At 40.8% G+C, this 14,288-nt stretch overlaps 1 protein-coding gene across 1 annotated transcript in view; it reads left to right on the top strand.

Annotated features, from left to right (window-relative positions):
* Positions 1-1,326: 1,326 nt before the first annotated feature.
* Positions 1,327-14,288, top strand: part of fkbp16 (FKBP prolyl isomerase 16) — a gene marked incomplete at both ends in the record, with an annotated part of 26,816 nt that continues 13,854 nt past the window's right edge. The window contains 3 exons of the mRNA XM_080027505.1: positions 1,327-1,795; positions 2,028-2,197; positions 2,649-2,737. Of these exons, the coding sequence (XP_079883631.1) occupies positions 1,327-1,795; positions 2,028-2,197; positions 2,649-2,737 (728 nt within the window). The remainder of the gene's footprint in view (positions 1,796-2,027; positions 2,198-2,648; positions 2,738-14,288) is intronic.

The following is a 14,288-nucleotide window of genomic DNA, read 5'->3' as shown; positions in this document are numbered from 1 at the left end:
CTGTCTGGCTAGTATTCTTATTAGGTTACATGAGTGCAGATTCTTTAGGCACTTGACCTGACAACCAAACACTTGATATAATGTTGGATAATGTGTTATTCCTTGTGGTATAACGTGAAGTGGTGAATAACTTTTCCTGACTTTGATTTTGATGACTATCTGTGCCATACTTTTGCTGAAAATAACATCTATTAAAGCCTTACCAGTCTTATGACCTTTTAATCGAAGTGATCTCATTCCCATCCCCGTCTATGGGCCAGAAGCTTTCAGCACTTAGACAAATGTATGATTCAGTCATATGAGAAAAGTCTCGTTAGAAGATTAGAACAAATAATAAATGTCACTTTTCTTAAAACTGTCACTTAAATCCTTCCAGATCAAAGTCCTTACATACCATGAATATTTGTGCACTCCAGTGAACTTCCTGGTTGAATGAGGTGCAGAATGTAACATCTACCTATGGAAATGAACACATTCTTGGTTAAATACTCAGTTTAGCCTTTATGTGAAATTTCAGGCTCAGAAAAAATTTCAATTCATTTTCTCCTTGAACCTATCAATATCCGACACCTTTTAATTACTTCCCTTGACTTAAAGCATTGCAATTCTTTCAGCTTTCAAGAATAAGTGAAGATTCCCAAATCATTTATGCACAATGTGAAATGTGTCTTCTGTAGAGGTCTGTAATCCAGTGTGAGTTTAACAGCCCTGGTTAATTACTGCTCTTTCAATGCTTGTTGTGGCATTTCTTAAAAAGTGAAAATAAAATATCCCTCAACCTAATTTAAAGCAAATTAAGTTGGAGCTTGATTCTCCTGAGAACTTCTTGGTGGATTGCGTTCATGGAAACTGCATTATGGGGCATGACGGTGAGGTCATTAAGAAGCTTACAGACGTTCTGGCAGATTAGGTTTTTCTCTTCTAATCCCGCAGATTACCCATGCACAAACCTGCTGGCTGCGAGTGCTTCTTTGCGCCGGGCAGTTTCTTTGCATTGATCATTTCATGTTGTTGCCACATCACTGGACTACTTAGACAAAGATGGACAACAAGCTGGAGTGAGAGGAGGTCATAGTGCAACAGAGCTGCGAAAACTATGCAGCTGCAGGAGGAAAAAAGCCTCTAAAAAAACTGTACATGAAGCCAGGATTCCGCTATGCTCTCTGGGTTGGATTCAATGAAACACATCGTGGATTTTTGTAAATACTACTTCCTTGAGATTTTTTTTTTTTGAGGGCAGAGGGTGGTTCACAGCAGGGGCATACCAACCTGCAAGCCAAGTGGAACATTGGATAAACAAAGAGGATATTCTCTCTACTATTGGAGATGATGTCCATGGCACTCTGCAGTGAAGGGGAGACAGAGCTGTGTTGTGAGGAGCATAAAGATCCTGTAGTAGAGCCTTCAGAACCTGAGGTAAGAGAGCCTCTTTCTGAGCGTGCTGACCAGAACAGTGGCATGGTGCTGCCCTGTGGGCTTGCAGAGGAAGGCGAGGGGCTGACTGGGAAAGAGCCGGCTCAAACCGAGAGCTGTGCAGGAGAGACTAAAAGCACTGAGATAAAAAGCCTGTCGGATCCCGAGGGAGAAAGCGGAGCAACAGAATGCAAGAACCAGAGGAAACTGAAAAAAATAAACAGCTGGAAGATGGTACGATTCCAAGACCCATCAGAAGAAGAAGATGTGTTGGAAAGGGACAGCTCGGCAGAGAGCCTCTTTCCAGACTGTGTGGTGGAGGAGTGGACTTCCTCAACCTTTGAGGAGCTGTTCATGGCTGATGATTGGCAGGACATCACAGGTGAGGATACATCAGTGAACTGTGCATTGCAGGTAGAGACACACTTCAGAATTGGTAGGTAACTTATCAGTATCTAGTGCTTTTCATTACCCTTTTATATTTGGAGTGACCTTAAAGTAAATGAGATCAAGCGTGCGTGTGTTTGTGGCTGTTTCTGAGCATGTGTTTAACGTCTAACAAATTGCAGATTAACCCTGCTTCCTCCTGAATAACCTCCTCTTTCCTCGTGCAGAGGACCAGCTTTTGAGGAAGAAGGTGCTGGAATCCAGCGCCCTGAAGGACCTGAGCCCCTCCTGGGGCCAGCAGGTTACTGTGAAGATGCAATGTGTCCTGGAAGACCGCACTGTGGTGGAGAAGGACTGTAAACTTGTCTTTGTTATTGGAGAGGGAGATGTTCACCAGGTAAAAAAGCTTTTTCTTGGACAGGCTTGTTGCTTCCAGTGTAGATCATTTATATTACATCAAATCTGCAATAGTGACCACTACTGTTTACAACTATGCTAGCATGCTGTTCTTATGTACAGTGGTGCTCTGAGATAAATGCTAAGGTCAGCATGCTTACATCACAATGAGCATCGTGCCAACATTTGCTTATTAGCACAGGCACAAACACCAAGTAAAGCTGAGGCTCATTGAATGCATTAGTTTTGCTAATCTGAACCAACTGACCGACATTGTCACCTAAGAGTAAGCATTGCTAAAAAGCCAGTCCACATGCTTGAAACCTAAACAATTATCTACTTAGATGGACATTTAAATGTGAAGGACAAAGTCATGCTAAAATGTATTTGTGTTAATATTTGAAAAGTGCAGTCAGTCCTCTGAATAACACGTTGTTCTTTGACACCTGTAGGCCCTGGAGGAGTGTGCCATGTCCATGCAGAAGGGTGAGATCACATTACTGCTGGCAGATTCACAGTATGCCTATGGACTTCTGGGAAGGTAAGGATTTTCCAGTTATTGTTGTTTTAATGGTGAACCACATAATTTAAGAGCCCATTGAAGCAGGAACAAGACTGGGCTGGTTATCAAGTGTCATCTCAAAGAGAAGCCCAGACCTCTTTTACCTGTTGCTGTGGGGGCAGCCTGGTTATTCAGGGGCAGCGGGGTTAATGAACCATAAACAGGAGCAGATGGCTTCCTCTTTTCACCATTCAGAGGCAGCCTATCCACAGTGTGTTTGTAACCCCCCAACCTATGGGAGGACACCACTCATATTACAGCCAATAGCCTAGGTGTATAACCTTTACACCATTAGAGAGCCAGTGTAAACACAGAGGAGATTGGTGACGAAAACCCATTGTTAATAGTTTTTCATGTTTACTTCAGATAACCGGAGCATGCAAGAGTGAGACATTAATGTGATTTGCCGAGATTGTGTTTCATAAGATATCAATGAAAATATGTGAAAACAAAGTATTTTGAGGACAGACCAGAGGGAATAGGTCAAAACAAATGTGTTTAATGTGATTTGATTTATTTTCTGCTTGGTTATGTTGTGTCACATATCTTAACAAAATAAAAGCTTAATTGTGAATATTAATTTAATCTAGAAAGCGATCATATTAACCCTATATGCCAGTGTTTATTTAAGTACAGACCCGTTATAGTAAATACAAACTCAAAGTACTGTTAGTTATAAATACTCAGCCTACAGCAATGTGTGCTCTGTGAGTGCAGCAGTCCTACAGTCAGCTTCTGTCAACTGAAGCAGGACATTTTGCTAATATGAAAGCCTGATAAAAACACATTATAAACACGCCTTTAACAGGTGCTTCATTTAGGGTAAATGTACGATTTGGATTAGGCTGAATAAAACAGTACATTTGAATACTGACAACATAATGTTCAAAGGGTACCGAACATTCTTTTTCAGTGTGAGTGTAATAGGCCTACTGTGTGTGCAGGGATAATGGGACATGGTGCGTGTGAGGTAAGAACGAGGAGTCTCTGCGGTGTTGTCTAGAGTTACTTCCTATATTGTGTGCCAAGAAGAAGGAGGCAGCAGGAGTTTGGTAAATGATTGTTTCAATGTGGCTGATAAGGGTTGTGTGCTATGGAGTCAAAATGTAGCCGTACCATACGGTAGACAATCAGAGAATCATGCCAGCTCTTTAATGAGTCTGTCACTGAGGTTCTTCGTTCCTCTCAATGTGATTTTCTCCAGTCACTCAAGTAAAATACACAGAATCAACAACACACATAATGAAACGGCTTGTTTCAAACCTTAACTAAACTCGAAAGTAAAAAGGTTGAACAGGTCATCCGATAATGGCTCTCAGCCTTTAAAAACTATAAAGCATCTGCTAAGGTACCCTTAGAAGCACAGTTAGACATTTTTTTGAAATACGCTTTTTTGCTTTCTTTGCAAAAGTTAAATGAAAAGATCAATACCATGGCCATGCCTCTATGGGAAATATTAAGCTATGCCCTGCAGTTAACTGGCTTAGCATAAAGATTGGAAATAGGCGGACACGCACATCTCAAACTCACTCATAACCATGTTGAAACTTGTTTGTTTAATTTATTCAAAAAACTAAGACTACGAAATACATTTTACGATATGTTAGGTGCCGAACTATTTCTTCTCTCTGAATAGTTTCCTGACACCAGGGGACATTCAGACAAAGACAAGCTGTCCATTTCCCTGGTTTCCAGCCTTTGTGTTAAGCCAAGCTAACCTACAGCATTATATTTACCATAGACATTCATTTCTCCTTTCAGCAAGACACAGAACTTCTACCTTAGCAATAAACTATGGCAATGGTGACACATATCTGCTAAACCTCATTACAAAATTATAATTTTTTTAATAAAAAAAAAATGCAAATACGCAAGAATGAAAAGCAGTGACAGACATCATGTTTCAGAATAGATCTGACAGGCTCAGCGTGTCTGTGCTGTAAAATGACAGAGGCAATGAGGGAAAATCACATTAGCCTCTCTCTGTTTTCTGGCAGATGCATTGATTGAGCTCTGTCAGTTGCCTGTTGCAAACATCGCTGCCAAGAACACTTCAGTTATTTATCAGAACAGTGTGCAAAGCTGGTCAGACAGTATGATTCAACACAGCAGGAGTGGTCTGCAGTTTGCTGTGTGGGTGATGGTGGGCTTGATGCAGCAGTCTGATGCAACCAGAGCTTTAAGTCCTGAAAAAGGTGAATACACAGATATTGAAACGCAACCCCTGGAAAAGTCTGGCACATTTACCTGACTGATTACAACAGACAAGCTGTTCGGGAGTAAATTGACTGTAAGACACACAGACGTTTTTCCTGTGAGTCATTAAAGCCTTGAGTCTTTGAAAGTGTAAATGTGACGAGAGACTATCGCACTCGCCTTTTCAAGGAACAGCAGCATGCGTAAAAACAGACTGCATCCCCTCTGTCAGCAGGTCATTATCAGAGTACTGGGAGCTATACTTTGTTGATATCTGTACAGACACAACTCTAATGCTCATAAACCCTCAAGGGTCCAGAAGGAGTTGGCTTCATCAGCCTTGCGCTAAAGTCAACAACATGAAGTGTCACTGGCAGCTGAGCTGCTTTAATTTCGTCTGAATAAATACAACGAGCCAATACTTCCATTATTCAGAACATGCATGTGTTTTAAGCCATATATTAAAGTCTGCACAACACATTATAAGATTCAATTAGTAAAAATGTTGTGCTGGATGGCTGTCAACATATAAGAAGCTTAAACCCCAGTGCTGGCAGCAAAGGAGTTGTCTTAATTTTACTGTGGGTACCTCAGTGGCACATGTTGAAGTGGAGTTAATTAGACCACTGGGAAGTGTTTAAATTCATTTAATAGTGTAATCCAAATCCAGATGGACAATATCAGCCAGTTTATCAGTCTTCTGTTGCCATTAATATGTCATCAGGGGATAATGTGCGGTTTATGATTAGCACTGTATAGTTCAATTTTATCTATTCAATAATGTATACGTTTAAAGAAAGATGCTTGTACAACAGTGTTTTATACAAAAATATGATGTGGGCCGTGGGGGGGCATTTTTGGCTTTATTCAATAGTAGACCGTGAAGAAAAGATGAGAAAATGTGGGGCGAGAGACATTAAACAACAGGCACCTAGCTGTTATGTTGGAAATAGGGGTGTTGCATTTATGCAGTATGTGACTCACCCATTAGGCTCTGAAACAAAGCAGAACTTTAAACATAAGCTGAACTTGCTTCGATAACAAATAAGTATGAGGGTTGATATTGCCTCTTATTTTACATTTAAATTGCTGACATTGAACAGAGCAAAGTCTGGGAATACCAGTGTATGATCATCTTTATTCCAAGTCAGGCATGGTGTAAAGGAAGTGCCTTAATTTGAATTTATTATATATCTTAAAATGTTGAGAACCATATTGGAGCATCTGGCCCAGGTTCCCAGCTAGAACATTACTGAAGAAGGGATGTCCAAATGTTAAAATACTTTTTAATGGAATAGTAGAGACACTGTGGAGACATGTCAGATGGTTATCACCGTACGTTTCTGAGGGTAGAAAAACAAACAAGTGCTACTATGGGAGGAGAAAGAAGAATCTCCCTCTATTTGACCCCCAAGGGGAGGTGGGCGTGATGGCTGTTGGAGCCTTGATTACACCAGGTTTACTGATCTGGCAATGCACTGACAGGGTAGGGCAAGTTGAGTGAAGCTTTGGTTCGTGGGAAAGTGTAAACTATAATGCTTGCCTTGATGATTAATGGTGATTTGATAATATTCATCATATGTTACTACTAGACAGACAGGTATAATTCGATCTTGCAGGTTTGTGTTTTTTTGGTTCTGCACACTGCCAGGCCATCATAGTGGGAAAGGACATAGCAGACATTGTCTGATGTTTAGAGTAGTTGGTGTAAATGTGTCAAACATAATGGCACTACAGTATAATAAAAGTCAGGGGATTACCAAAGTAATTTGCCTCCGACCTCTGGGCAACACACATGGGTGGGATAGCACAGATAGACACACTAAAGATAAATCTAATTTAAATAAGTTTGCCATTTAGTTGCTATTCAGAATCAATAGGCTGGCACACAAACTTGTTTTTATATGTAACCATTACATCAGACAGTTTTTTTCATTCAGACTGGAATGTCATTCGGATTAAATTATGTGGATAAGGTCCCAATTATTTGTAGTCCATGTGGAAGCATTATGTTTGTCATATTATATCAAATATTTACCAAGAACTAATAGACAACACACAATGACCAGTGAAATGTCATCTTGGGAATGTGCTAAAGGAGAATCTTTCTTGACTGTTGAAGAAGCTGGCATGGGTAGAAGCTTTTCCCAGTGGCCTCTGAGACGCACCCATGAATTCCCGTGTCTAGCGGGGAATTCAACTGAAAAAGGTAACAGTGACATTTCTCCAAGCAGATGCAAACAAGCCAAGTGATACACAGAGCAAAGTTGCAACATGTCAGTGTCAGGCCTCCAGTCTGATGATGAGTGAGGATCCTTTCAGGTGAAGCGATCTTTTTTGAAAGATGTGAGAAATTTGAGCAACTAGTAGAAAAAACTGCCTCGTATGTGTATGCCAGCATCAATTAAAAGTTGTTCTTTGCCTTGTTGCAAACCAATCTGTCCTCTGCTTACCCGTTGTTACTTGATTCAACCACAAACTGGCATTTCTGCTTTTCATAGCATTAGACAGGTACAGTGACTCACTCGACTGGTGTTTGTCACTTTAATGCACACGAGCCCTCCTCCCACTGTCTCCAGATATGTGAGCATGTTGTCCACTCAAACAATCTCTGAAGTGGAGTTCCTCCCTGTGCTGAAGGTAGTGTGACTCACCCTGCAAAACCACCTGGGTCAAATGAATAATGTGACCTTTGAGACGCTCCTCTGTGGAAAACACAATGATGAATCCAAACCATTCTTCCCCACATCAGTGTTCCCCCTAGCCAAACAGTCTGCTGTTTGGAATAACTGACCAGTATGAGGAACATGTTTTATTTGTTTTACCGTTTGTCATCAAAGGATTCCAGACTGCACGACTGAACTCTTGGCTGCGTGGTCACGTGATCTAAACAAGTTTGACTGTAGCTTTTTGGCCCCTACCGCCTCTTTCCCAGCACTGAAACAGCAGGCTGACAAGAAACCACACCCAGACCTCACGCTCCAGGAGCAGGCCAGCATGCACCGACAGCTGTAGCACGCTCCAGATAAGATCGGGCTTAGCTCTCAATCAGCATGTGCTCTTCTGTTTGTCACAACCTCTGCCACTTAAGTTTGAAGCTTTAAGTGAAAAAATATTTATGAATTAATTTTAGACAGGATAGATCCTTTGTTCTTTCAATTGAAAACTAGATGGTGTGTTGTTTTGGCGCTAGAGCAGTATTTGCCACTCAGACCAGTGTTTGAACTGTGCATGTCCCTCATCTAATCTCCCTGGATGTTTACCTTTTCCCCCTACTGCCAGCAGGCTTATCTCTTCATCGACACAAGCTTGGTTGTAATATACCTCTCCCCTCAGTTATATCTACTTCTGCTTTCCGCAGTCTGGGGGTGTTTAGTGGGACAGTAAATCTCGTCAACTAAAATGTGCTTTTATTAAATTTTAGGTAGATAGAGGTGATAACACTTGGTGTAGTGAAGTTGGCTTTGTATTACGTGATCAGAACAGGTCAGAGCTTTTATAGCAGTGTCTAGTTTTAGTTTTGTATTACTTTGTGTCATTATTATTTATTTATTTGTCCCACTTTGAACAAAGGAAGATTGATGTTTTGTATTGAATGGTAAAAGTTAAAAAAATAAAGAAGTGAAATGTCTAAAGTCAAGAAAACCGCCCTGCCTGCAAATTCGAGGGCATACATTTTAGTATCGGTCAATAAGGAGAGATAAACTTAATTGTTCAATTCCCATCGACAAGTTGGATAATGGAACAAGCTGACGCTTTGGTGTGCTGAATTACATTACATGTCCAGTGTTCGAGACGACTTGCAATGTATTCAAAAAAATCTATGATAAAAGAGAGATAAATATGAAAATTATGAATCATGTCCAATATTAAGGCTGTTTGTTGATTTATTAAGTTAAGCTCTCCAAAAATGTGCAGTTAAAATGTGTAAATCTGACTTTGAAGGCAGGCTGTCTCTGTTTCACACCTGCCCTACCCTTAACCTCTGATATGTTATTCTGGTGGTGTAAAAACATGCTGTGTGCTAGACCAGGGGTTCCCAAACTTTGCCATGCAAAGGACCCCCATATAACATTAGCCTCTGGCAGGGACCCCCTTGTTGCAATTTCTTTTTCCAATAACGTGTACATTATGATGGCAAATATCAAAAATCATACTGATGGCTCATACCTCTGCGTTTTAGAGGCCAAGGTGGTATTTTGGGGTTGTGGCTCTGTTTCCATTTGATCCTTTAGCAGGAGGTAGATAGTTTTCAGGTGCACAGCAACTTTCTATTTTTTATGCTTCACTCACAGTAGCGGCTGCTCGATTTTGGTTGGCTTGAATGGTATAAGTTATTTAAAAAAAATAAAGATTTGCAGAACACTGACATCACTGTCATGCTTTACTGGCATCTCCTCTGCTGTGTCAGTGGCTGCTGTGTTGTATAACCATGATGTTGCGACAGAGTCTGTTTTCCACAGGCAAGGCAAGAGGTACACACATGAGAAAACACATGGGGGATGTCACTTCAGCACTACCAGCACATCTCTGACCCTTGCCAGCCACTCTATTTAAATCATCTGTGCCTGCTGTGTGCAATACACAGAGAGAGAGACACAATACTCCAGAGAGGAGTGAATAAAATATGAAAAAAATTGATGGTTGCACAGGAGTCAGTTAAAAGTAACCTCTTGGTAACAAACACACATGCACTATGCTGTGTTTTATCAGCTAGGCCTACCCGTGTTTGAATATACCATGTCCAAATTAAAATATAAAAGCCCTCTATGAAAATGTAAAAAAAAAAGGATTATTCTTGGGTACTTTTTGGATTGTCACAAAGCGTCCGAAACACTTTCCCTGATATATCTCTGATGTCACCCACTGGGGGCTACACCTGTCAATCCTTGCAACCAACAAAACAATAATCATGTCCAATTTACGCAACGATCAATCATGGTAAACAATTTACCTGTTTAGCAAAGACATGTTAGCATTGCAATGTGCTGACGTTAGCATGTAGCTCATGTAGCCCCGTCTGTATGACAGCTGGCTTTTCACCTCTCCCAAGACACATTTTTTTGCCCAAGACACATTGTACAAACTTATTTGTTTCATGCATAGACCAGCCTTTTGACTCCCTTGTAGAATGCACTCACTGCTTTGTATTCATAGCTGCTTTCAATCTCCCTTGTCATTGCCTAAACAACGATTCTTTGACTTCCAGGACCACCCAGTCCCACTTGTCATTTCTTATTATGATTTTACAATTTTCAATTTTGCAAAAGAATGCAACTTTCCTGTAATGTGAGTTTAAAAAGGCTGCCTAAAGTTAACAAACACAGAGTTGCTGTACTTTATACATTTAGCTCATTTATATCTCCAGTAGAATAGAAAGAGGTGGGATAGTGGATGGGCGAGTTGGGACTTACTGACAGTGACCCACTGTGGACACACATATACACTCATTGGGCTTGTAACAGGTTTGTATTGACTTAATACGCTGAAGTGAGGAAATAAAGTTATGAGTCTGTAAGGCAGTGTTAAGCAGCTGTGGAGGGATGTGAGGTGGCGGGTCCTGCCTGCGAGCCTGATGGAAGGAGATATGTAGCTGAAGAGACAAGTGGTGTTTGTGTTTGGCCATTGTGTATGTGTGACTGTGTGTGTGTGTGTGTGTGTGTGTGTGTGTGTGTGTGTGTGTGTGTGTGTGTGTGTGTGTGTGTGTATGAAGAGGCCCCGTCATTGGGGATATGAAGTGTGAGTCACCTTGCTGAGACGTCAGTGCACCGTCATTTACGTCAGTTGTCTGGAGCAGTATATCACGGACACACACACACACCCACACATACACACACACACACACACACACACACACACACACACACACCCAACATACTTTCAAAATATTCCTCTCAAAGTATATTAATGGCAGACTCCCACTAGTGTTCTCACTGCAAAATCTAAATCAGATGTGCAGTGATCCAGCTTGAGGGATTAACTCAGTAGGTCTCATTATGAATTAAACCATCTCAGTTGTTTATTAGCACTGATGGGATGAGTCGCACTCTGATATTGTTTCATATTGTCATTCCAGATGGTAAAGGACAATACAAGCGAGCTCATGTATGGCAAAACAATGCATTATCTGTGCATGAAAACAAACCGCTTTTTCAATATCAAAAGAGCAAAAACGGACCAAAATTCCTCATAGATGGGCTCCCTGTGTTGGCTTTTCAAGCCCTCTGTGATGAGAGTGACCTATGCCATTGCCACTGGCTCTGGTCAAGTAAAGTCACGCCCTTCCTCCAAACAAATGTTGCTCTTTGACTGGTGATTGATGCCCCAGGTCTCATAGCTCTGCACAGACATCAGCGAGATACTAAGTTAAGCGCCGTGCTAATGGCCCCGCTACATTTGCTTTATTCAGCCAGCAGATGCAGGCTGCTCCTCAGTGACAACCTGACTAATAAGTCAGGAGTTCAGTGTGCTGCTATTGATTCACAAACTGCACAGTTGGCGTGGAGCTGGCTGCTGCTGAAAGGAAGCTGGATCTTTATTGGCTTATAACAGACACACACATTTACAGAGGCAGTCGTATTTCTGGTAGACAGGAATGCGTCAATGAATGATAACGATGATGTTTTTGTTTGATGTATATACGCTGAACAGCTTCAGGAAAGTCAACATGTACACATAATGTATGTGTTTGTAAATTACTCTTCAGGGAAGCCCCACATCAGAGACATGAAGGCCAGACATGCTTTAAGGTTACATCTCATTTAGTCAACAGGCAAGGGAGTGTGATAACTGCTGTTCGTTTGTTGTGCGCTCAATTTGCAAAACGATATTCTAGAAAAGGTGACATTTCCTCTGCTGGAGTTATCTGCTTTCAGCACATGCGTTTGTGACAACTCGGACTTAGAAGGGAAATTAATTTCTGATCAATATCTCTTCATGACATTTATTCCCCTATGAGAATGTCATACATAAAGCAATGTGTAGCTTGTGGTCACACACATTAATGGTCACAACTCTGCAACCCTGATGTATGACAATGGACTTCTTAACCATATTTTATGCCCACATCATACTATCTGGAAAAAGTACACCTTTGATCTGAATGCAAATTAAATTTCTCCTCCAAACAGAAAGCATAAAATACTCGTCCAACATTTGGGGCTTTATTGGTTAACCGAAGTATAAAGACTCTTGTGTGAAGCATTATGCAGTAATTGAAGAGAAGCACTTTCATCTTTAAAAAAAAGAAAAAGTTATTGGCTCCTTGCTCAGAATTTGTTGTGACGCTTTGAAGTTGAGAAGTGAAATCCAAAACTCGCAGATATTTTTTTATTTTTTCTAATCAGCAGTAGACATAACATCTGTGCTAAGAAAGAACCGAGCTGTCATTGGTGTACACTACAGCTTCCCATTTACTTCACTGAAAAAATCCACTGAAACTAAACCTCAGTCCTCTGGGCTTTCTGAGGAATTGCCACTTGACCGCACCGTGCACACCTCCCAGAAATCTGCTTGTTCCCATTGATTGATTATGGATTTAGAGTCAATCCTGGGATAAGATGTGTTCAATCAACAGCCAGTCTGATATTCTAGTTAATTTACCTCAGGTGCTATATTTCTGTGTAAAACAGATTGCTCTCTTCCAAACAAAAGCTGCCACATGTCAGAGCCCAAACGGTGGATGGATTTCAGATTATTGCATAACGTAGCACCTGAAACCTGTGAGTCAGAACGAAGCTGTTGTTTAATTTTATTTTAACGCTGTACAGATTGATTTGCTCACACTCATTCTTTACAGAGAGGTGGAGTTCACACCTGACCTCGCTCTAATTATACTGATAAATTAGCGTGACGTGAGACTTGAAATATTTGATAAATATGAGCCTAGTGTGGTGGATTATTATCTTTATCAGTCATTACACCTTTTAGGCAATTTATTATTGAACGTGTGCAGTGGTGTGAGGATTTATTGTTATATGCTTCATCAAGTGACAGTTTTTAAATATATATAAATGTTTCTCTGTAACATAAAAAAGTGTTGCATTAAAAGTGGTCTGTAGAGAATATACAGCCAGCTCTTTACAATTTGGCACAGCTATGATTTTAAGTTTCTGCAAAAGAGTGGAGCAGCAAAGATATTAAGTAAATTATTGCTTGGTGAGGAAAGTCGAATTTACGCTTTCCGTCCGGAGTTGTTAAAGACCAAACAGGATCTAAAATTGGTCAGTATTAGACTTTTATTAGTCAAGTTGCTAGAACCATAGTTACCTTAACACATGTGTGTCTACACAGGCGTAGTGTTGTGACGAACAAATGTGACTAGCACATTAGCAGAGCAGCAGCAGCTGCAGGAACTTTTTATGTCTACACCAAGCTTCGCTCAGATCTTAACACACAATTCCTGTAGTTATGCAGCAAGGGCTGTGCTAAAACATCGATACGGCGACATATTATGATACTTATTTTCATGAAATTTGTATCGATTTCCAGCTCCAAAAATCAACATAAAAAACAAAGAAAGATATAAATAGTATTTTAAACGGGTTGTAAACTGTCTAAATGTAAAGCAGAAAATTGCAATTTATTGCAATAGGCATCTTATTGCAATTCATTGTATCGTGACCCATGTATCGAGATGCGTATCGTATTGTGAAGTCCTTGCCAATACCAAGTCCCAATTGGGGAAAGTGTAGATGTGTGTAAGGACACCTGGCCTGATTAAAAAAGTGTTAGGCAGACAACTGAAAAACTTCCATTTGCAGAACTACTGCAGATACAAAATGTTCTCGACCTAAAGCTGGTTTAATGAAGTTGTGTGACCAAAGAGTCTCTGTGAAATTTCATGGCAGCTACACATCCCTGCTTTTAAACAGCCACTATATGCCCTGCAGGTAGTCCAGGCCTGAGATTAGATTCAGTTTAACAGGCTAGGGAAATCTGCTGTAGATTATATGGAGACTTTTGAGGAGCTCAGGAGCCAGTTTGTAGGCAGTAGCTGCCCTTGATCCCTGTGAGCACTGTTTCACTGCTGGAGGAGCAAATAAAAACAAAAAGGACAGGAAAGCACATGCCGAGGTGGCAGCTGAAAGGTGTCATTTGGGTCACTGGTGATCAGCACCACACTAGTGTGCTGCTGCCAGTGAATTCGTTTCTAGAACTCTGTCTATAATGGGAGGCTGTTGTGCTGCAAATTAACTAGTATTGCAGCATGCGAGGAAAAAACAGCTGTGACGTCTCACAAAATGCTGGGATTATAGCTAAACTGCTTTGCACGCCTGTATTTGTGCGGCGTGTCCATCCAAAAGTCAAAACAGACTGCTGAACGACAGCAGCA

The sequence above is a fragment of the Ammodytes marinus genome, assembly GCF_949987685.1.
Source record: "Ammodytes marinus genome assembly, chromosome: 5".
In the NCBI taxonomy this organism is placed as follows: domain Eukaryota; kingdom Metazoa; phylum Chordata; class Actinopteri; order Uranoscopiformes; family Ammodytidae; genus Ammodytes; species Ammodytes marinus.
Note: the sequence above shows the minus strand (reverse complement) of the source record. Positions and strands in the feature narration are given on the sequence as shown.